Source organism: Miniopterus natalensis, chromosome 7 (genome assembly GCF_054644295.1).
Source record: "Miniopterus natalensis isolate mMinNat1 chromosome 7, mMinNat1.hap1, whole genome shotgun sequence".
NCBI classification, from domain to species: Eukaryota; Metazoa; Chordata; class Mammalia; order Chiroptera; family Miniopteridae; genus Miniopterus; species Miniopterus natalensis.
In genome coordinates this window covers 68,629,100-68,651,450 of record NC_142087.1, presented here as the reverse complement: position 1 = coordinate 68,651,450, position 22,351 = coordinate 68,629,100, and the positions used below count along the sequence as shown (strand labels likewise).

Genomic DNA, 22,351 nt, shown 5'->3' with positions numbered 1-22,351 from the left:
AAAAGGCAAGTCACAAGACACCGAGGACTAAGTTTTGTCCTGCTGGGATGTTACCTTTTGGCAGTTCCTGGGGGGACAGGTTAGGGTCATCACGAGGAGGCTTAGTACTAAAGTAAATAGAAAAGAATTTGAGGAGTCTGCGAGTTTTAACAGGATGGACAAGAGGGATGGGCTCTGATAGCCTCTCTCTTCTGAGACCCACTTTGGGCTTCATGATTGAGTCTCGGACTCAATTCTATTGTGTTGGTCGGATAAAGTCTAGAAGTAGGCCTTTGCAGAGATGGACTCGAGGGGTTATGAAGTGTTAGATAAAGTTATAAATTCTCACATTTAATAAAAAGACAGGTGGATAAGGTTAGACGTGCATCTCAGTAAGCCGAGGCCTTGCCTCTGGGGCAGACTTCAGTGATGTTTCTAAAGGTGTGGAATCTTAGGGAGATTGAGGAAATGAACATGCTCTGAATCGCAGGCATTTAAACCCCTGGAGCCCGATGGCCCACTCACAAAGAAGCTTTGAACAGACAAGCCATCATACCTGATGTAGAAATGTTCCAGCTTCCGTAATTCTTTATTCAATATTTGACAAGTTGCATCACTGCTTTACAATGACTTCATTTTGTCACATGACTCTTTTGCTGTCAGGAAAACAATCTACAATTTCTCATTAGATCTCTTAAGTAAAATGAAAAGCCAAAAGGATTCTGTTCTTAAACAAAACTTTTCCTGTGTGTATCAAATGCAACCAACCATATTTGAAAGTTACTCTGACTGTGAAAATGAGCATTGTCCATAAGTTGTCTTAAAAAAACGTCAAAGTAGTTTGGTTTTTAATCACTGTATCAAATAGTACTTGGCTTTGTGTTAGGTGGTGAGTTGATAAGAAAACGTTATGAAACATTGAGAATTCATTTGGAATGCTTGAGACTCTTTTCACCTTCAACGTCACTTTTTTTTTATGTTTCATTAGATAATCAATCCTGAATTAAGAAATGACATCATATTAGCATTATCTTCCGGGGGTTCTCTCAGGGTCCAAGGGTCAGAATTCTCAGGATACAGCTTGGAGAAAACTGTAGAAGGGACTAAGCTCTCACTCCCTTTCGAAACCAGACTGCTCAAGAAAGGTGTAAAAATGCTATACAAATATATACATATATATTTGGACAGCATATGTACGTATATATGTGTGTGTATATATATATATTTTACATACATAGTAGTAGAGAAAGAACAAAGTTACGCGAAGTTATTACATGAAGAAAACTGTGACAATCTTGGTGAAATTAGTCTCAGTAGGAGCTGCAAACTGGCTTCTACAGGAACACAGATGTCTGCAGACACAGGGTCATGGCCATGGCCATGAGAAAGGCCAGTGACACACTGATACAAGGCTGAGAATGCAGTTCACAGAGGTCTGTGGCCAAGGTTGTTAGATTCCCATTGTTACTCCTTACAAACAGACTAACCAACAAAAAGACATGCATTTAACATGCATTGCTTTGCGCGTCACACCTTTAACAAAGAATAGATGTTGGACAAGAGGTTTTCTTGGGAAAGTTCACACAAACAGAAAGCTCTCCTTTTCTATAAAACGTTACACAGTTCACGTCCTAATGCTACGGCATTTTCTCTGACACACTGAAAACACTCGTGTGTGTGTTGTGTGTGTACTCATATGCAAGGGTATATACACTGTTCATTAAGGCTTAGATAAATTAAAAAAAAGTGGTCCAAAGTATATCACATTTTCTCCCCAGTTTTAAAATCTAAAGTACAAAGTGGAGTTTATAAGGATTTTTAAAAACACATCTCAGACCAGAAATTGGCAGTTTTGACTTATCAGGATGTACCCCAAAACCTGGATGAGAGAGAGGTAGTGATCTCCTGGGGGTCAGGAAGGGAGCAGACCAGGCAGTTACCCTGCACAGCACCACCCCCTACTGGCAAGGTAGAAAATGATACCAGACAGCATGTCCTCTCCCCTCCCCATCAGTATGGGGGTGCAGACTCAGGGTGAGAGGAAAGAGGCAAAGAAAGGACAGCTAGCACAGTGGGTAGGAGATCCGAGAATTGTTTAATCCAGGCTCTTTTCATAGGTTTTAAAATTTCAGAGGTGAGAGAAAAGACTTAGGAAAAGACTAGTCAAGCAACCATTAGTAACTGTTAGAACAATGCGTAATTTGCTGCATATGAACTTGGCTTTCAGGAGAACCAATTTAGATCTGGCAATATCAGACAGCAATGGTGCATGCTGTCTATTTTAACAATGTGAGATGGACAAAGTGTTTCAAATGTCTTGCAAACCATTTCTCAGAATCTGTGGCTGCATCGTTAGGTGGGAGGAATAATCCATGTCAGGTGGCCTCACAGTGTTGGTCATCTGACCTCAGGGAATACCTGATGTTAGCTACTAAAGGGCCACAGAAACAAAAAAATCAAGGAAGCATCTTACATTCTTGTGACCTGACAGAGGTCTGGCTCTGGACGGGTAAGTAATGGGAAATGCTTTGGGAACAAGCACTGAAGCTGAATACAATGTTCAGACGGATACATGCCTCGCTGCATCCTATTCCCCAGGCAGCAGGCAGGAGTTCAGCACAGCACCTGAAGCTAATCCCACTGTGCAGACTTTCTAAGTTGTCTCCAGGCCAACAAGATGCAGGAAGAGAAAAGATCCAGAACTGACAGACGGTTGTGATAACTGACGCTCCATGACCTTCGACATACAGTATGTAAACTTCCTAACCTCGTGGCAAACTGGCCAATGATAACCATCCCTTCTTCCAGGAACTAAAAAAATATACTGGATTCAAGTAATTTTTAAGAAAACAGAGGCTAGAGAGACCCTGCACTCCAGAGCAGCATCACTGCTGAGGACAACTAGGAAAGTGACACTGCCTTTGACTCCAGGCCTGCTGCCCAGAGTGGGTGGAGGCCACCAATGAGCCACCGTTCCACCGTTCACGTGACATACTTTCTTTCCTGCCTTCTGTCATTAAGTCTGGAAGATGACAGAGAGTGGTCAAGATTTAGAGGAAACGAGATGGGACTATTTTCAACCAAGGGTGGAAACACTGAGAACTGCTGAGAACTATTTGGATTAAAAATAAAAATGAACCCTGCACTATTTAGCTGTTATTGAAGTCAGATATTAGGAGTAGATGAATGAACTGTTCACAATCACTGCCTTTCAAGTATTCATAGGGGTAATATGGGGATGCCTCTCATCTGTCCCTGGTGTCAAAATTATCTCAATCATTTTTTCTTTCATATTTTCAACACTTTGTCTAATTTGTATTTAAAAAATATTCATATTTTGAATATAGTTTAAAAATGACAAAAGACCCCCAGTTCTTAGGCCGGAATTGTTGGATTTCTCTCCCTCTAGTCACATGACCACTCTGGGGACCCTCCTGGCCATGCCGCTCACCCAGGCTTTGGCATGAGTCTTACAAAGAAAGCTGACCCTCAACTAGGAGAGGCTGCAAGAAGCAGCTTTTGCCACTGAGACATTTGTTATACTGACTGAAGGGGAAAAAAATCCCAACAGGTAAAAATAATGAGTAACGCTTTTTTTTTCTAATTACTCAGCATCTAAGTTTCCTGATCGCTATCAGGTATTTTAAAATTAATATGAAAAGGGAGCCCATCCTCAGCTTGGCAGAAACCCACCTTCTTCTGGATACCGCGGACTTTAGATAGCTCATTTACAAACACGAACATTCCACAGCTTCTCACAAGCCACCGAAATGGAATTTCTTACACCAAAAGGTCCTTCTTACATAACACACGGAGGCCCTAAAACCACATTTTGTCTTACGACTGGCAAGAGATCAGATCTCTAGTGTCCCCTGACCGCCAGACAGGCTCTAGGACAACACAGGTTAAAAAGGACAGCAGGGCTGAATTCCCACACTGCCTCAGGCAATCTCTCAAAACAGAATTCTGCAACAGGAATGACAAGCGGCAAAGGATCGAAGTGTGCAGACACCCTCCACCCCTGTCCCCACCCCAGTCAGCTTAGCAGCCTGGCCTGACCACAGAGGGTCAAGTCAAGTCTTCCCGTTCCCTCTTCATCTGGCGCACAACAGTCAGGCAGCACACAGCACGGAAGGAGCATGCAACGCGTCACAGGGAACAAGGCCGGTTAGGTCAAGCGCGTATTAAATTCATCTCTGAGCAGAAATCACAAAACGATCAGCGAGGACAGGTACATCGGCTTAGCTTTACAGCCAGGTTTTATACACCAGCAGCCAGAATCACTATTGGTAGATATTGCACCAGAAAGCTGTGTGCAGGGAGGGAGATAATATCACATTTAATGTCCACAAGAAACAAAACATAAACCAAACCAGGTCTGACCTTCATGTAGTACATAAAGTGCCTTCGGAATTGGTGCAGTCAGAACAACAACTGGTTACTTAGCTACTATCAGTGAACATGTACAAACAGACTAACCAGATCTGGTTTCCACAGTTTCAAATCAAGCAGTGCCGCGTTTCATTCAAATAAATGTCTCTACTATGAACAGCAAAGAGAAAAATATAATAAAGGAAGGACTGTACAGCATCAGGAAGGATTAAGTGACTCCTCTTGTGAGAAACGACCATCCAACCCCGTCTCAGAGGTGTTCGAGTATACGTAAGGACTTCTAAGGAATAGTGGTGGGATTCCCTCAAGTCAACGCGAAATTCGTCATGCTATGGTACAATTCTCCCAGCCTGTAGCTATTCTGCTAAATTTGTACAAAAAAAATCTACTATCCAGTTTGTTTTCATTCTGAGTATGGAAAAAATTATTATTATGGCTAATGTTATTATTTTAAATGCTTTCAAAGTACTTGTCTGTAGGAAGGTTTTTGGACACAAATCAGTCTTCCAATTCTAATAAAGCCAAGGGTAGGGGTGTCAGAGTAATTCAAAAATAAAAATGTCACAGACATTAAACTTGGTATGAAATTCAAATACAAAAAAAAAAAAAATATGCTCACTTTTCCAAGTACATGAGACATCTTTAATTGTAATGAAATGAAATTGGGAAATCGGTCTAAATCATTTTCAAAAAGTAAACATGAGTTGTAATACTATACCTGTAGAGTGATTAATTCCATTCATTGTCATTATAAAGTATGTAAAATATTTATTAAGGGCTTTGCCTACAGAGGCACAACATAAATAGAATTAAGTCCTCCTGAAATGTAATTAGTGTACACATCAACCAGTTGATAATTCGCGGTGGAAAATGCAGAAACGGGACCTGGGACTGGGTTCCCATGTCTGAACTTGGGCAAGTCACGGGCGAAGGCTCTGCTCCAGGAGCCACGCTGTGCAACGCTCCCTGCCATTGTCTCTGCAAAGTCCGTTAGGCAAACGCAAAAGTGCAAGCAGGACTTGCTGGACGATCCACCACCCGAGGCGGGCGGGCGCTTAATCCACCCCTTCAAAGCCTTGGGCGTTTTCCACGGCCATGAGAAGTTTCTCTCGTAAATCTTCAAAGGTTTCATACGGAGGTAAGTCAAGGCGGTTAAAGCTGCAACGGTAACAAAAGTGTAGATAAAAAGCCATCCTCATTACCCTTTAGTTATAACATCAATTCCTAGACTTGGCTAAGGGGGCACTTGGTGATGGAGCAAGGGTATGTAAATGTCTTAACCAAATTCTGATGATTGGAATATAAATTCCAGCGAGGAAACTGTCCACACCCAATAGGCTATAGAGCCTGCTGAGGAGAGAAAATGATTTTCTAATAGTCCATGAAACCTCTCTACTCCAGCTGGAAAAAATTCTGCTGGGGAGGGAGACATGAAAGGCAAGGTAACAGACATGTACTCCAAGACTTCAATACCCTAGAAACACAGAGGATCGATGCATTAGGAGTTCCAATGCACGGAGGCTATGTCATTTCCAAAGCTCTCCCTTATTCTGCATCAGGCCCCGAGCCAAGTGCTTTTCCGAACAGTAAGTCACTGGGTTTCCATCAAGGGTCTAAGAGGCAGATAGTGTTTTCTCTGTTCTGCAGGTGAGGGTCCTTAAGCATGGAGCGGTCACGTCACTGCGCCTGAGCTCTTGCCCCTGGCAGCGCGGCAGACTAGAGACCAGAACCAGGCTGTGGCTCCAGACTAAAGCTAAGCTACCTCCACCAACTATAAAGTCAGGCAAGAAATGGACATAGGGAGAGAAAATCTGCATTTATAAAAAGCCCCAATGTACCCAGAGGGTTCATTTGGGGTGTTGCAAATCCCCCTGGTGGTAGCAAGGCTTTCAGAGTAATGAAGCATGCTTGTCTAAGAGACCAAGTTCAAATACTGGCTAGGCCACTTGCCAGCTGTGTGACCTGGGCAAGTCCCCCCTGAGTCTGTCTGCTCTCCTGTGAAATGGAGAACCTGCTTGCAGGGTGCTGCAAGGGTCAAATCAGCATATGTAAGTGTCCTAGCATACAGCCAGTGCCCAGAGATGGGGACCATTGCTATCATTCACTCACCATTCACCAAGAGGCCACTTGGGAAGCAAGGGGTAAGAGCCCCCAGCCACAGGATTCATCCTAGGGGGGTGGACTGCTGATGTGAACCTGCCAGGAAAATGGCCATCCACCCTTGCCACAGCTGATGATGATTTCATAAGCCAACATTAGGGAGTATTTACCCTGTGCAGGCAGCATTGTTAAGTACTTTTCATTTATTACTTCGATGAATCCTAGCAATCACCCTAAAAGGTAGGTCATGCTTCACCCCTATTCTAGGCACAGAGAGGTTAGGTAACTTGTCCAAAGTCACACAGTAAGCATTAGAGCTGGGATTCAGTCCTAACGCTGGCCCCAAAGCCCAGCTCTAACCACTGTTTGTGCTCCCTTCTGTTACTGACATGTGATTCCATGTTTGAAAAAGCTAATGATGAACAGCAGAAGAAACATACACACGTCCATGGTGGGTCCTTTAATAGCCCCTAAAATGTTTAATAAGACACACAGTTCTCTGATCTTTTAGCAGTCACTCAATATTCGAGACAGCAGAGAGTAACAATGCTTCTCAGAGTGGAGTTCTCAGAAACCCAGGAGTCCTAAAACAGTAAATTTAGAAGTTTTCAATTTTTGGTTTTCATTTTGCTAATGATCTTGAATATTATTTTACCAGTTATAAAGAGAAAACTCCACTTTTGCAGACTACACCTAAAAGAGCCGTTCACAGAAGGTGGCTTTAGTATTAATTTTAAGTTGGTAGTTCAGTCCAGGTCCTGCAATCCCTATGGGGTCTGGAGATGCATTCTCGAGGGTCTGTGACCACTTTCCTTTCACTATGACCCACCTCTTAGGACTGCTGTGACAACGATATGAGTTAGTACACATGAAGGGCTTAGGACAATGCCGGGAACCCACTAAGTGCTAAGTGTTATTGTTACCGCTGAGGGTGGGGGCAGGGAGCAGTCTCGCCTGCCCCAACTAACTGTGTGACTTTATTGTTCTCAGTGGGCTTCAGCAGCTTCATGTGGAAGATGGTTGGGCCAAATGAGACTGTTTTGAGAGTGGACAACAAAGAGCAGGTAGGTCTGTGATTCTTAATAAAGTGTAATTTTCAATATCCAAGCAGTCACCTTTGACAGAACAATGAGATGAAGCCCTTTAAATATCAGACACCCGATAATTATATCTAAAGGATTTGTGGAAAGTACTGGAGAGAACCAGCCCTTGCTCAGGAAATCAGGTTTGCATTTTGAAGCTTGATTGTGTGCTTTATATTTTCATGAAACATGGAAGACATTAAACATACATATGGCTAAGTCTGACTGTGGAAGGAACTGTTGCTGTGAGGCAGCCAGCAAAGCTGGTCTCCTGCGTGAGAGAAGGCTCCAGGGCCAGCTCGGGAAGACAGCCGTGCATGCAGTGTTAGAACAGTGGGTCCTGCCCTGCCAGCCACTGTGGCTGCAACTAGCACTCCCCTTAGTTGACGGTGATTATTCTGGGGAGAAGACCATCATTAGGAAGCCTCTTTGGTTGCTTTATTTCTATGGCACACTGGGAAGAAAAGAGGCGCAGGTAAGAGCCTGCTGGGCCGCTTCCCTCCTGCAGTGAGCCTTCGTTCTTCCCAAGGAGGAGCCGGGATTCTAAACCCTCGACGCCTGCCAGACCCATGGGGAGCCCAGGGAACCCACAGCCCGGGTTGTACACCAGACCAACTGCAGTACTTCCAAATCTCTGGGGTGGGATCAGTCTTTTTTTAAAAAAAACTTTCTAGGTGGTTCCAATGTGCAGACAAGGTTGAGAACCACTGAGTTCAGAGGGCTTAACTGGGCAGCACCATACTTTAGTTGTGGCTGAAGCATGTGGACCCCGAAGCAGGAGGCAAGTTCAACAGTAAGACTTCTGTCCACCATGTCACAGAGGGACATGGGCTGAACACTCAATTATTTTGTTCTCCTTGGAGAGTCCAAACAGAAAGTGGGCTGTATTAACAGATGCATGGATGAGTGTCGTGGTTAGAGCGCAGATGCTAATTCTGGCAGGCCCGAGGTTCACACCCTGTGACTTGGGGATCTGTGACCTACGTGATCCTGGGCGAGCTTCCTCTTGGACCATGGGAATGACAGTCGATTACCACAGGTTGCCCTAAAGACTCAAGAGAACCTGGCCCACAGACAAGGGCTGTGCCGAGAATGTGGCTCTTACTCCTGTTTCTCCCTATCAGACTATGGATTGGGGAGTTCTCCTCCAAGCCCCACAGTCCTGGGCTCTGCTCAGTGCCGGCTGCCTTCCAACATTTGACTGCATTTGACTCTGCTATTGTTTGGAACGAAAGCTCCAAACTACCCAAACATTCTCCCCCTGGAATAAAGGCAGAGCATCACAGACAATGGCTGCTTTACAAAGTCCCAATTTTCAGATGCTTTCAAGGGGTAAGATACATTCCATTCAGTCCCACAGATGGTATAAACAGGAAGAAACTTTCTTTCCAGCCAGGGACTTGAACAGAAGCAAAGAATGTCTCACAGCCAATTTTTCACCGACACACTCTCATGAGAACCTCTCCCGGCAGCACTCGGTTCCCCGCCCGCGAGGGGCACTCGGCTGCTCTGTGCAGCGCAGTGTGGCTGCCCGCCAGGGCCCGCTGCCACTCGCTTCCTAAGAGCAAGAAGTAAAAGCCCGTGGGGAAAACCAAGGCAAGGGACGTCACTGCTCAGATTAGCAAGCGCTCGCCCGGAGCAGCCAGGCTCATCCTTGCGCTGGTTTTACGTAATTGCTGAGAAATTGGAGACCCGCCACCCTGCCCAGCATCCGGGAGGCTGCCTCACTCCACCCCGTCTCCCTGGGCAGTGCCCTGGGTTAGACCTCTTACCCTCTCTGGCCACAATCACATCAATATTAAATTCCAGAGACATATGGGTTACTGACGGCCTTTGAAGCCCTTTTCAAAACAATGTTTCTACAGGGAATTTTATTCCAAGTTCTAAAAAGCTTACTTAAGGGTGGAGTAAAAACCCAATCTGTTTCGAGTTTGGGAGCTGTCATACCCATGAGTGGTGAGAATTAGTAAAAGCTCTGCTTCCTAAGGTAATTAGGGAAGAATTCCCCACAGCACAGATGGCTTAACCCCAAATGTGCCAAATATACCGGGTCCATTCAGAGCTTGGTTTAAGCTTTATGGGCATTACAGTATAATGTATATTTTCATCTGCACCTTGACATTTCAGACTCGAATCTATTCATGGGCAGGAATGCAACATCCTGTAGCCTCTAGCCCAGCAGCATACACAGTTAAAATACGGTTTGTTGACGAGGGTGCATTTTTGCCACTCACCATGTGTGAGCTCTGGGCAGTTTGTCAGGACTCCCCCATTGCTCTATTGTAAACAGCTGAGGACCATTGGAACCTAGACAAAAAAAAGAAAAGTGAATGCTAACAGCGCTGTAGGTAAGTGTGTGACTTGAGAAAAAGGGAGTGAGCCGAAGCACCCTCTAGGGCTGCAGCATCATGCTTACTATTTAACTGTGGGAGGCAAGAGATTTGCACACCCTCAAGAGACTCCACATCACCTTCAGAATGAATCTAGCCAAGTTGAACAGACACCACAACACATGGAAGTGCGGGCTGCTACAGCCTTTCAGCTGAACCTCGGAAGTTTAAATTTAAAACTATTTTTGGGGGATAAAAGAAATGTGATCTATAATACATAGAGCAGAAAGAGTGACTTTTTTAATCTACAGTAAGCACTGAGGAATTGTGCCCCCTGGAGGTGAGGAGTCCTTTCAGTGTTCAGTTTATAACCATGTGGATGATTCTGCAGAATCTAGTTTTTAAAGACAGACCAAAAGACCAAAACAAAACAAGACAGGAAACAGAGAGGATATCCTGCTCACCATAAAGTTCAGCAAATCCATTCATAGGTACTCGGGACGTCCCTGTGACAAACTGCAGTAACCGGATACGCTTCTCAGCGTCCATCAGCAGCACAGCCTAGAGACAGAGGCAGAAGGTCACTGTATCCCCACGTGACACTTGGCACAACTTACATAGCAATGTAAGACCTACACAGATGACTCTGAAAACGGTCCTTTTTTTAAATGGCCACCATAATACCGGACTATCTTAGGGTAAAAGACCACAGCATCTCCTTCTTCTACAATGAGTCAAAATAAATGAAATAAAAAGTGAACTCTTGGGTGGCACTGAGCTCAGGTTTCTGTGTGCGAGGCCTACCAGTTTCTCCGAGAGCCAATGATAAACATGTAGGTTTGAGAAGCGTCAACCCCAGGGGAAGTGAGGTTATGAGGTGGGATTTCAGACTGTAGACAGATTGTTGGAAGTCAACACTTTATAAAAAGAAACAGAGGCAAGGGTAGGCGTCTAAAATAATCTGTGTATCTTGCATATCTGAGCTTTTACAAGAGCTGAGTTGGCTTTACTGGTAATGTTACCTGAACTGCTGTAAAAAAACAAATCCAAAACCAAAACTGAGCGAGACCTGGACCAGGATTTGAAGATTCTGCTTTTTTCTTTTTCTATTTCTGCTGGCCCTTGAAATGTTATTAAAAATAGCCATTTAGAAATTAAAACAAGTGATGTGGTTTCTTATCTCTGTAAAGCAAAATCAACTTTTTTTTCTTCCTGCAGTGGTTCTTTTAAAGTCAGTTTACCATCTCTCCCCTGGACTGACTCATTCCCACTTCACTGCTCTCCTAAGCTAAACTGAATGCAAACATTGGCCCGAAGATAGTAAATCAAATTACATTTGTAGCCATCTTTGACTGAAAGATATAAAAGATCAAAGTGCATGTTGGAATGAACAACAACAAAAAAATTGGGAAAATGGCATCTTGGAAGAGTCAGCCCCAAAGTATGTTTTCACCCTGAGAGGCCTCCCATTTTTCTTTACACTTTGGGGGGCTTGGTCCAACTCTTGAATCCGATTACCTCCTTTTCAGAATCATCCTACTCAATGGGTTCCTCAAACAGACGCCACTTTAATCTGGTGTAAAGCAAGGGCAGGGTGCTTTGAAAAGAACCAACCTTGTTCAAGGACAGCCGGCCACTGGAGTTACTCTAGGGCTGCTTCTAGCTCAAGTCTGCCCATTCTCTCCGCCAGCCACCCACGTACTAACAGAGCCTAACTTGCGGCAGCTGGGCCACGGGAAGGGCAGCAGAGCCCTCAGCCTGACCCAGGCAGAGGAGCGCAGTGTGGGCCAGGAGCCCTGCCCTTACCTTCCAGAACCACTGAATGACAGGGTGGTTTGGGCAGTAGCCGTTCTTGTAGATAGTATGCTGTCTCCAGTCATTCACATCCACGTCTCCGAGGCCACACATCAGCAACTAGACAGGAGAGAGAGCAGCTTTGTAAGCAGGGCACAACGCGAATGCCGAAGAAATTACACTCGGAGAGGTGGCCTTTCTCGGGGCCTGCATGTTGACCTGTGCAAAGCAGGTAAGCTGGCAACTCACAGAAACCAGTGCAGGGAACGTGCTCCAAATTTACCTGCCATGCGGACCACAGAGACTGCAGGTAACAAGGGAGACCCAAGTCTAATGCCTGTACAGGCCACATTTCCTGCTGCAAATGAAAACTCCAGATCGATCATCTTTCCTCTCTCCCCCTCTAATGAGCACAATGCTCATAGATTTTCTTACGCTCCAGTTATATCCCCTCATTACCCTGGCCGTTTCCCCTTCTGAGAGGTTGTCTCAATATTTGAAAATATCTCCCCACCACAAAAGAATTCATGTGTTATAACAGCAAGACCTTCATCTCCCCTAGATCGATCAACCCAGGGGAGGGCAAATCACCCCTCTGTTCAGTGACCGGTGGATGCAAACCTGTTCTAACATGGTAACTGGTTCTTTGGCTCAGGTCTTCTTTTCTAATTATCTAACCCTCCAGTAGGGACTGTTTCCTGTGGACAGAGGAACATGACGTTCCTGCAGAGGTACTAAGTGAAAAGGAAAGAGAACTGCGCCAGACGCCTGAAAACGGGACTCCGAGGTCTAACTGTGCCCAAACCTTGTTGGGCAAACCTGTGAGGTCACTGACTTCTCCATGCCTCTGTTTCCCCACCTGTCAAACGAAAGGCTTATACTATATAATTTCTATGACATTGTTTACTTGAAGTTTCCATTTTAAGATAAAAGAACAGAAGGCCAGTCTACGAGAAATGCTTCCTTGGATATGGTTTGGACAAATGTCTAACTGAATCCCATCAACAGCTTAACAGACACAGTCTTTACTCTCAACATAAAAAGGGTGAGAGTCCTTTGCTTTTTAAATTGCTAGCTCTCATCTACCTCAACACAAAAAAGCTGAAACAATCCAACATTAAACTACCTGGTGCCTTCTGATGTTCCTCCTTACTTAGCACAGACCACTTCAAGTTCGCCGAGAGGTCTGTCCTACCGCCCCAGTAGACGCTGACATTTACCTCCTGGCCAAACCCAAATTTGGCTGCCGGGGGTGGGGGGGTGGGTGGAGGAGGTGCTGCCACCCCAACTGGTGCTGCAACCTTGGCTCTATGAGAAGCAGCAACTTTCCTCACCTGGGGCAATGGGCCAGGAACCCAACTCTGCTCAGTGGGCCTCTACTTGTCCCACATGTCCCAAAACTGCCCTCTCCCAGGAAAGGAATCTGCAGGTGACGACTTTTGCTATTTCCTTACTCCCTGATTGACAAACAAGCCCCTTAAGGGACATTCAGTAGAATTCACTTAAGCTGACTCCCCAGGACATTATGGATCAGAGAACATTAATATCATTTTGTGAAGTAATGAGAAACTTAATACAAACCTCCAGTTCATTTTCATCGAAAATTTTAATCAAATCAATAGGAAGCAGCTCTGTGAATCCCTGAAAGAAAAAAACAAAACAAACGAAAATCACCCTAAATATCTTTTTCCTTGAAGGAGGCAAATTTTACAAACTTTTTTTATGGTTAGCCAAAAAAAATACATTTTTTACTAATAATTTATATATCAGTAATAGTATCCATAGTTTGTAATTCTAATAAAAACAGCCCACTCATGATATGAAAAGTTTGAGAAAGAGTAGAACCTAGAAGGCTCAGGTACTTGAGTAGTCTCTGAAGCCCTATGAAAATATGGGCACTGGAGGCAGGTGGGTTCCAGCAGTCATTTATGATGCAGTGCTGAGTCAGCGTGTCCTATAATAAACCCACCACAGATGCGCAAGAGAACACATTTAAAAATCAGGTCCGAAGGCACCTAGGTGAAATATATAAGGAGGCTGTGGGCTCGGTACAGCGGAGACCAGGGGTGCCCAATATCCACAAGAAGCCTGCTCTAGTTACCGGGTAATGAAGGCTACAGAGTGGAGACGCCATGCCCTGGGCCTTGCTTGGGGCCGGGCTTTTGCAAGTAAGGATGGATCATGTGGGCTGGGGCCCAGGAATGTGCTTCTGGGTTTCTTATATAAATAAAGTATGAAACCTGCGGTTCTCCAGTACATCTAACCCACACTTATGCCCCTAGCATTTCTGAGTGTTGTCAGGGTCTGGGGCTCAAACACCACAACCTGGGGCAAGTTCTGCATTAGTTAGCTGGAAATTTATAATGTGCACTTGGGCTTGTTACTGCTTATTTTGAGTAATACCCACTATCAAGATTTAAAGAGGAATTTCACTTTTGGTCAAAGTGAACCATTTCTAAAAATGATGAACCCCCTTCCCCGATGCTGCCCTGGGCCTATCATAAGGGGCCTGGCTTCAAAATCCTTGGATCCTTTCACTCAGTTGGCACAAGGTGACCTGGTCTAAGATAAAAACCCAGCCTGAGAAAATGTGTGTCACATGTGCTTGCACAGGAGCGAAGTCTGAGGAGCTGTGAAAACAGCTGTGAAGGGAGGGGCTTTGCTCCGGGGAGTTTTATATGCTCCGCCGGCAGCACAGCCAGAGGCGGAGACGGTCCCGGCCTTTGCTTGGGCGCCGCCGGAAACCACAGGCCACTGGGTCCGGCCTCCGGGGGGAGCCCGCCTCCTGGGTCATTCACAAGAAGTTCTCTTTAAAAACAGCGAAGGCAAATTGAGAAATAATAGAAGCAAAGGTGAGGACATGCAACAAACGGAAGGGTGGCCACGCGGTGGCTGAGCACTCCTGTCCCGGGCTGGCCCGCAGTGGGAGCCGTGCAGTCCCGATCTTTCGGCCGTGGGTCCCCAGCCTGTGCCTGTCTCGCGGTGGGTGACCGTCCCCACACCGCCCTCAGCCACGCCATCCCCTCTCCAACGGCGCCGCTTACCTCCAAGAAGGCGTTCATTTGCTTCTGGACCCTGTTCACAAACCTCCACTGGATGACGAGGCTGCGGGAGAAGAGGGAACGGAGTTTAGCACCTTCGTGACCGCGCTGCTCACGCGCGTTCTCACAGCTCCGATCGCGGCCCCTCGGAGGAGGGACCCCTCCTACGGCCAAGGAAGCGGGGCCTGCGCTGCGCACGCACTGCGTACTCATCAGTTCTTTCGGGTGTAACTGGAACACGTGGAAAACCTAAAATCCCACTGAGGATTTCAGAGCATTTCTTTCTCCCCCTCAGATTAAGGCTTAGTTTATCTAAACTGCTTTATAAATGTGACTACGTGGAGAAGGGCGGAAAGGTCATGGGATGTGAATACACACGCACATGTGCAGAATATGTGTACACACATAAACTCACATATATACACACCCACCTGAGTGTAGATATGTACACACACTTTTGGGGGGGGCCTCGATCAGAAGGACTTGGGCCCCTGTACATACATTTTTAAAGGCAGTAGCAGCACAACATTTTATCAAATATTTCACTCTAGTGTGCACTGTACCGATTTTCAACAATGACATAGTTTATCAACAACATGATGTTCACCAATACTTTAATACTATAATATGGAGGATTAACGATAAGACCTCTTTGTGCAACAAATCCACTGAAACCACCTTCCCCATGACAATGTCCAGTGACAGCAGAATTTATTGTTAGGTGAGTCAACTGTGGACACCCTCTAAGGCGTTTTGGTGTGAAATAACACAAGGACCTTGTCATAAATGGCTCTCACCTATTAAGCGGCACCATGGCAATGTTCCTCGAGGGCCTGCCCCGCTCACAATCACTGCACAGCCCTGCCAGGCTTGACTGCGCCGAGCTGCAGTCGCAGCCCAGTGGCTCTCTCCTTGCACCAGAGGAATGCGGGTGTCGGGGAGCAGATGGAGATTTCTACCATCCTTTCCTTCGCAGATAGCTGAGACTCTGCCCAACCCCACACCCACCAAACCTCCAAGAATGCACTGCAGGGAATGAGGCACAACGCATCTCACAATGTCTGAATATCCCCAGGCTTTCAACCCGAGTCACCTGGGTGGGGTGTTTTAAAATCTATTCAAAGCCTGTACTTTCTGAATGAAGACAATGGTGTCTCTGGGGTGTGATCTGCTTGCAGAAATGGTCCACGTTCAGACAAGTGTGCCGATTAATGTGAACAGGTAAGAAGGGCAGGGTCTTCCTTCTAGTTATTTTATTAAGCTTGGCAAGCTTTTAACTTGTGAGTGGGGAAGGGTCTGCTAGGTGACAGTCCATGCTTTGTTAGAGTGTCTAAGTAAAGACTCCAACAATCCAAGGTTTTTCTTTGCAAATCATGCTAAAAGATGCCAAGACCCTGGGCCAATTCCCCAAATGAAGTCCTCCTGACCAATTATGTTGAGAAGCAAGGAGGGAGCCCAGCTTGTTGCAAAGGAGCACTAAATGCAAACAAGGGGGGTCAGGCCAAGGCCGGAACCCACAAGATGAGCAGGAACTAGGACCTGGGGACAAACACGGCTGCCCTGACCTTGGCTCCGCGCCAGGGCTAGTGAGGGCAACCTGGCAATCCTTGGAAGATCCTGAAATCGTGTGCTTAAAGCATACACATATACCAAAGAGGACAATGTAACATGCCCAACCAACAGAGAAAGACCTGACCAGTGTAAATGCCCCAGGGTTACTTAATATCCGGACTTCCAAAGAGCTCAACATTTTGTTCCTCCAGTTGAGGCTGAGATTGAGTTAAGAAAACTACAAATATCAGAGACAATTTGTTATGTTTGCATGTGCTAAAATTTCCTATCCATTTTCACTATATCCCTACATTTTCATTATGGAAAAGAAGCCAGGAGAGAGATGAAAAAGTTTATCTTCGGTTGTTCCTAGTTACACCCCGCTGGTTGTTGCAACTCTTAATTTTAGACTAGATATTCGCCTGCTCCAAGACTTTTGTCATACTCCTCAAGAATGCACACTCCTTTCTCCTTCCGCGGACCCTTTATATGGCAGCTCACAGAAGTCATGGTACAAGTCAAACTTTCTACCCCACAACTCAACTTCCTACGAGCCTACGCCAGAAAGGAACTCCGATTGTTGAAAATACGTCCATATGTATAAACTGTTTTTAAAAGGCAGGGGATGGCAACCCGACATGCTGTTCAATGCAATAAAAGTTTGTAAATGTGCATATACGTACTCAATATATTCCCTTTTGTTTTCATTTGTAACCATTATTTCAGACCCATTGGGCTTCAGGTCCACTTGATATGTCTGTAATTACAAAGACAAAACAGCGGTCACCACCATGAAGTTATTCTGCATAGTACTGCTGAGCAATAATGTCTTACCATGAAAGAAGCAAAATTTATTCAGAAGCATTTTCCAGGAAACAGACTTTGGGTACAAGAGGATGTCTAACGAGGTTTTAAGATGTTAAGGTGTTACACATTTAAAGATGTTATCATTAAAGGCAAGTTAGTTTGTGGAATTTCTTTCAAAGAGGCAAAACCCAGGGGCTTAAACAAAGAAAGCAGCTTAAGACGTGCGGCTGAAGAGATGGATCTACCTGACTGTAAAGAGCAAAGCAGCCGACACTGAGGCCCGGCCTTCTCCTGCGCTCTGGGCCAGCGGGGCTTAACCAGTGCGTACCAAGCAATGACCAGCGGGGGGGAAGGGAGGGTGAGGCCGACCATCTTACAAGCAAAATGTTTATTCTCATAGAAATTTTGAGGGGAAAAAGGGAAAAAATACCACCCACAACTCTCCTACCCCGAGATAACCACATCAGTCTTTTGGTGGGATTCCTCCTGGTCTTTTTTCTACTCATGCCCGCTCCACTAGGATTCACACACATCCCCAAGGGTCTTTCCAAGATGCCTTAGGCCACATGTCTGAGAGTTTGCTGAGAAACTGGGTCACGTCGAGTATACGGGATGGACCGCGGCAGAGTCTCGCTTGGCTCTCTCTTCGCCAGCTCTTGGTGCTGCACAAACCCTGCGGGATGGGCCTCCCTCCCCCCAGGCTCTCGCAGCACATAGGAGGCAGCCGCCCTCCTGCTGCGGCCCCCTGTCCATTCCCTCGATCTGGTCTGAGCAGCCAGGGCCTCCTCCCTTCCTGAAGCCACCTCCACAGTAGGCTCCGGGTCTGGTTCCTTCCAGCTTCTGCCAGGACACTGCTGTCCCTCTCCCCTCTCCTCCGGTTTCCAGTTCTTGCCTTTTCACTCATTCCCCTTCCCCAACCCAGTGTTCCTCAGCCTTTTCTCGTTAACACCCCTAAAGAGCTCTTTTACATCGCCCCTCAATTATCCCTTTTCTCCCACGAAATCTTAATAAACAGACCCACGGTCCCCCTGTGGTATATGCTGTGGCCCTTGGAAGGGCCACAAACCACTGTAATGGCTGAGACATTTTTGCCCCCCGGAGCGCTATCACCCCACCTGAGAATATGCCTGAGCACAACTCATGCCTAGTCCGAGGAGGGCCAAGAGCATGGACAGACGTGTCACAGCCGTGGTAATCTCACTCCACTGAAGGATGTGCCACGTGGCTGCTGCCCATTTTCTTCCCCTCCCTACCACACAGCTGCTCAAAAGCCCACACTCCAAGCTCCTCTCTCCCAACCAGCCAGGCCAGAAGCTGCTCTGCTGAGCTTGCAGCAAGAATTCCCACTTATTTGAGCTCTAAAAGGGGCCTTTTCCTGGTGGGTGTGGGCCCACGAGCGCAGGTATACAATTTATTCTTTCTGCTTGGCATATGACGGCCCTTCAAACACGCTGAAACGCGTTCAGCTCAAACACTCCTAGATGGTCCCAGAAACCAGCAGCTCCAGATTCTCACCCGCCAGGGAGAAAACAAATCTCAAAATAATGGTAACAGCTGCAGCTTCATTACACGAAGCAACGGCTCCCACCACTTCATGGTCTCATATTTCTAACTGTGGAATGAAAAAAACCCCAAAAAACTCCCCAGCTCAAAGCACCGAGGAGGGCCGAGAGCATGGACGGACATTCACATCCATGGTAACTTCACTCCACTAAAGAAACGACCTTATCTTCTGGCACAAGAGAGACGTGGGCTCCCTCTTGATTCCAACCTGCACTGTCCAGCCAGCGGTGCTGCCGAGGCTGAAAGAGGTGAGAGGTCTGCTCAGGCGTCTCTCTGATGCCCAGTGTGGGCTCAACAACTCTATTTGGAGGGCCTATCCCACACCAGGCACTATGCCAGGTGGCATGGGCACAATGGTGAGTGAAAGGCAGACCCCGTGCTGCCATCGCCAAGACTGAGCCTGGTGGGAAAGGCAGATGCTAAACACAGTCATATAAATAAATGCCACATCCCCCATGGTACATGCCACAGGGAGACATGGGAGATACTCTGAAGTACTTGGGCTGGGGTCTGATCTGAGGAGGGGAGAAAGTGTGCTGGCAACAGAAGGAACAGCGTAAGCAAAGGCCCTGAGGCGAGAGAGAGCTTGGGACCAGGCCCAGAAAGCGTAAGGGGCAGCTCTACCTTTACTGGCGATGAGCAGGCGGGCCAGCCCGTGCAGGACCATGGGGCAAACAAGGCTCTGGGTCTTTACCTCAGGGGCAGTGGGGAGTCTCTGAATGTTTCTGTCAGAGGAACGACATGGGCACGTCCACATTCTGAAAAGACCGTTTTGCCCTTAGGGGGGCCAAGGTGGATATGAAGAGATCAGTTAGGGGTCCGTAAGAGAAGATGGCAGCTTAGACTGGGGTGTTGGTGGCACAGACAGGGAGAAGAGATGGATCTGAGAAAGACTGGGGAGCTGAAATGAACGGGGCTTGGCGACGGACTGAATATGGAAGATGCATCAGTATGCGGGTGCTTAATTCACTCTAACTTTCTTCCTACATGAAAAACAGATGCATTAGTTCCTTGTGCATCAGGTTAGCTCTCTAAAAAGGGGAGGCAGTGTTTTAACAAATAGGGCGCCTGGTCATTAGCTTCCTCCTCTTGTGGGTCTGTTCTGATTACTGCATCACTCTACCTGGTTCAGCCCAAAAGTCGGAAAAATCTACAGCATTAAATGAAGAGATCTGAGAACTGTCTTTAAGGAAAAATTAACATGAGTGATAATAATCATCAGAATCTTTTTTAGAAACTACTTAAAAATCCAAATACCTTGTGTTTGGTTTTCATTTATTAGGTGGAAATTGGTACATTTCACCATAGCTAAGGAAGGTTTCCCAGATCATCTGCCCCCACCTTTGGCATTGTTAATGTCTGCTGAACTTTGAGTTACATGGTTTTCTATACGTATATATACAGAGAGGCCTTTTTTTAAATTTGTATTTGACACACAAGATTAATTGTAAGTCTTCCTTGGTCCTTTCTTTCTACCCCTCCCTCCATGTGTTAAAAATGAAAGGAAGACATAGGTCCCGGATGGTTACCCATGTGTTATGTTACCCTTTGAAAATTAGCAGTTAAGACCCTTAAATAGGCCCAAGCTTAAAATGATGTCATTGCAATTTGAACTGTTTTTAGAGACAATGATAATGAGAGGGCACGAAACAGCCAGTGACATGGCAGGGAAGCATTTCTGGGGACACTGTTCCAGGCACACTATGGCTGTGAAGGTGAGAGGAAGGGGGATCTGAAAGATAAGGCTCAGGGTGGGCAGTGCTGGGTCCTAACCATGCTAAGAAGGTTCAGTTTACACTACAGGCAATGACATGCTCAGGTTTGCTTCTGAGAACTATTACCTACAGAGCAGACAGGTGAGGGCATCAGAGAAGGGACTGGAAGGGGGGGCAACACAGGGACCAGGGAGCCAGCAGAGCCTGGGTGACCAGCTGGACACGGAAGACAGGACGTGATGAGAAAGGGAATATTCAAGATGAGCCCCGTTTCCGCCTGGAGGGGAGGGTGGCACCGCAGATCAGACCAGAGTGGGTGTGGGGGTTGGGAGGAGGAAATGGCTTTGGTTGGGGGACCTGTGGGCTTTCGGGGGAAGGGGAAGGGAGGCGGTCAGGCCAGGGGGATCTTGGAGACTAGAAGGAAGGTGTGGCTGGAGGGGAGCCCGGTGGTGAGCAGCACAAAGGTGGATGTAGTTGGAGCCACAGGTGTGGGCAAGGCCATCAGCTGGCGTGGGCAGAGGACAGCTGGCTGGGGAACATCTGCGTTGGGGGGCCCGCAAAAGCAGCGTGTCCTTTAAGGAGACGGAAAATAAAGTGGCAAGAGCCGAGGAAGAGAATACGGTGACCACAGGCCCTTCAGGGGAGAGGGAGCAGTTAGCAGCAAATGCAGCGGAGGAAAGCAGCAGACAAAACCTAAGGCTCGGGGGCGCTTAGTCCCCGGGAGGCCACCGGTAACCTGAGGGGCAGCTGCTGGATGGTGGTGGGGGGGCTGCAGAAAAGACCTCCCCCTCCCCGCCCCAAAGCAAGCCTCCCACAGAGGACAGCAGTAGCCGTTAGTCTGTGAAGATTCCCAGGCATGAAGCACAATATAGAAGAAAAGCGGGGAAGCACGATGAGATCTTTAACAGACTCTGACCTCTCACGTTAAGTCACAAGGTCTCTCTCATCTCCGGTGCCTGAAGTTCTACGAACCCCGCCCAACCAAGCGGGAAGGAAACCAGACCCCCGCGCCCACCCACTGCGAGGGCTCAAGCATGTTAACAAGGAACCGTGACCTCTACGTAACCATTTTCTTGCTTAACTATGTTCACCCCCCGTTGTCATGAATTCCTTTCTATCTAGTGGCATCAGCTTCTTTTCTCTAAGACTGTGAACCCAAGAGGGTAGCGACCTGATTTTCCAACTTCACGTGTAAAACCGAGCACAGCACTGTGACGTGACAGAGACCCTCAGCATTTTCCAACAGTGGAGTAAACCTGACAATCTCTGAAGCAATAAGGAACCAATCGGATTCATTTTCCATATGCTAATCTTTTAAAATAGGCGCCATGATCTTATTACTTTCAAGGCCATGTAGACCTGGTCTGGGAGATGGGAAATTTCTGTGCTTTTGTGGAAATGATACCATTGTAATAACCTGGTTATTATTTAAAAGGAAAGAGAAGACCAATAGTATAGGCACGTCATTTACACAGCTTTGCAAAAAGGCTGCATTTAACATTCTCCAAGTCTATTCTGCGCTGACTGACGGGGGAAAGGGCTGGACAAAGACAATTTAGAGGCCTGCCCAGTGAGGTCTGAGTGACCGGGGAGGCTAACTGCCTACCGATCACACCTGGAAACAGGTAATTGGCCAGGACGGGGTGGCCACTGCAAGCACGCAAAACCTAAATATTTAAACTTCTGGACAAAGGAAGTTCTGCCTTTCCCTTCTTAGCCTCAGGGCGCCTGGCTCCTGGGACTCCTGCTGCAGGGGGCAGCGCTGTGCCCACCTGGCGCATGGCCATGTTGGACTCCACACAAGGACTTTAATCCGGCCCAAATGCTGAACCACACCTGGCTGCAACATGGAATGGAAGCTCTGGACGGTGGCCCTCTTTCTGACTCTACTGAACTCCCAGCTGCCCCTCTTCCAGGGCTGGCCTCAGGGGCAGGGGACTTTGGAACCTGAGAAATGTAACTTTACAGAAACAGACCCTTCTTCTACGTTCCATCCT

The 22,351-nt window shown here is 46.8% G+C and overlaps 1 protein-coding gene across 1 annotated transcript in view; it reads right to left on the bottom strand.

The window, feature by feature from the left end:
• Positions 1–541: 541 nt before the first annotated feature.
• NEDD4L (NEDD4 like E3 ubiquitin protein ligase) overlaps positions 542–22,351 on the bottom strand; it is a 315,260-nt gene continuing 293,450 nt past the window's right edge. Inside the window, exons 24-30 of the mRNA XM_087819121.1 lie at positions 16,953–17,026; positions 14,722–14,782; positions 13,259–13,318; positions 11,690–11,797; positions 10,348–10,444; positions 9,788–9,860; positions 542–5,529 (exon numbers count right to left, since the gene is read on the bottom strand). Of these exons, the coding sequence (XP_087675247.1) occupies positions 5,427–5,529; positions 9,788–9,860; positions 10,348–10,444; positions 11,690–11,797; positions 13,259–13,318; positions 14,722–14,782; positions 16,953–17,026 (576 nt within the window). The 3' untranslated portion in view covers positions 542–5,426. The remainder of the gene's footprint in view (positions 5,530–9,787; positions 9,861–10,347; positions 10,445–11,689; positions 11,798–13,258; positions 13,319–14,721; positions 14,783–16,952; positions 17,027–22,351) is intronic.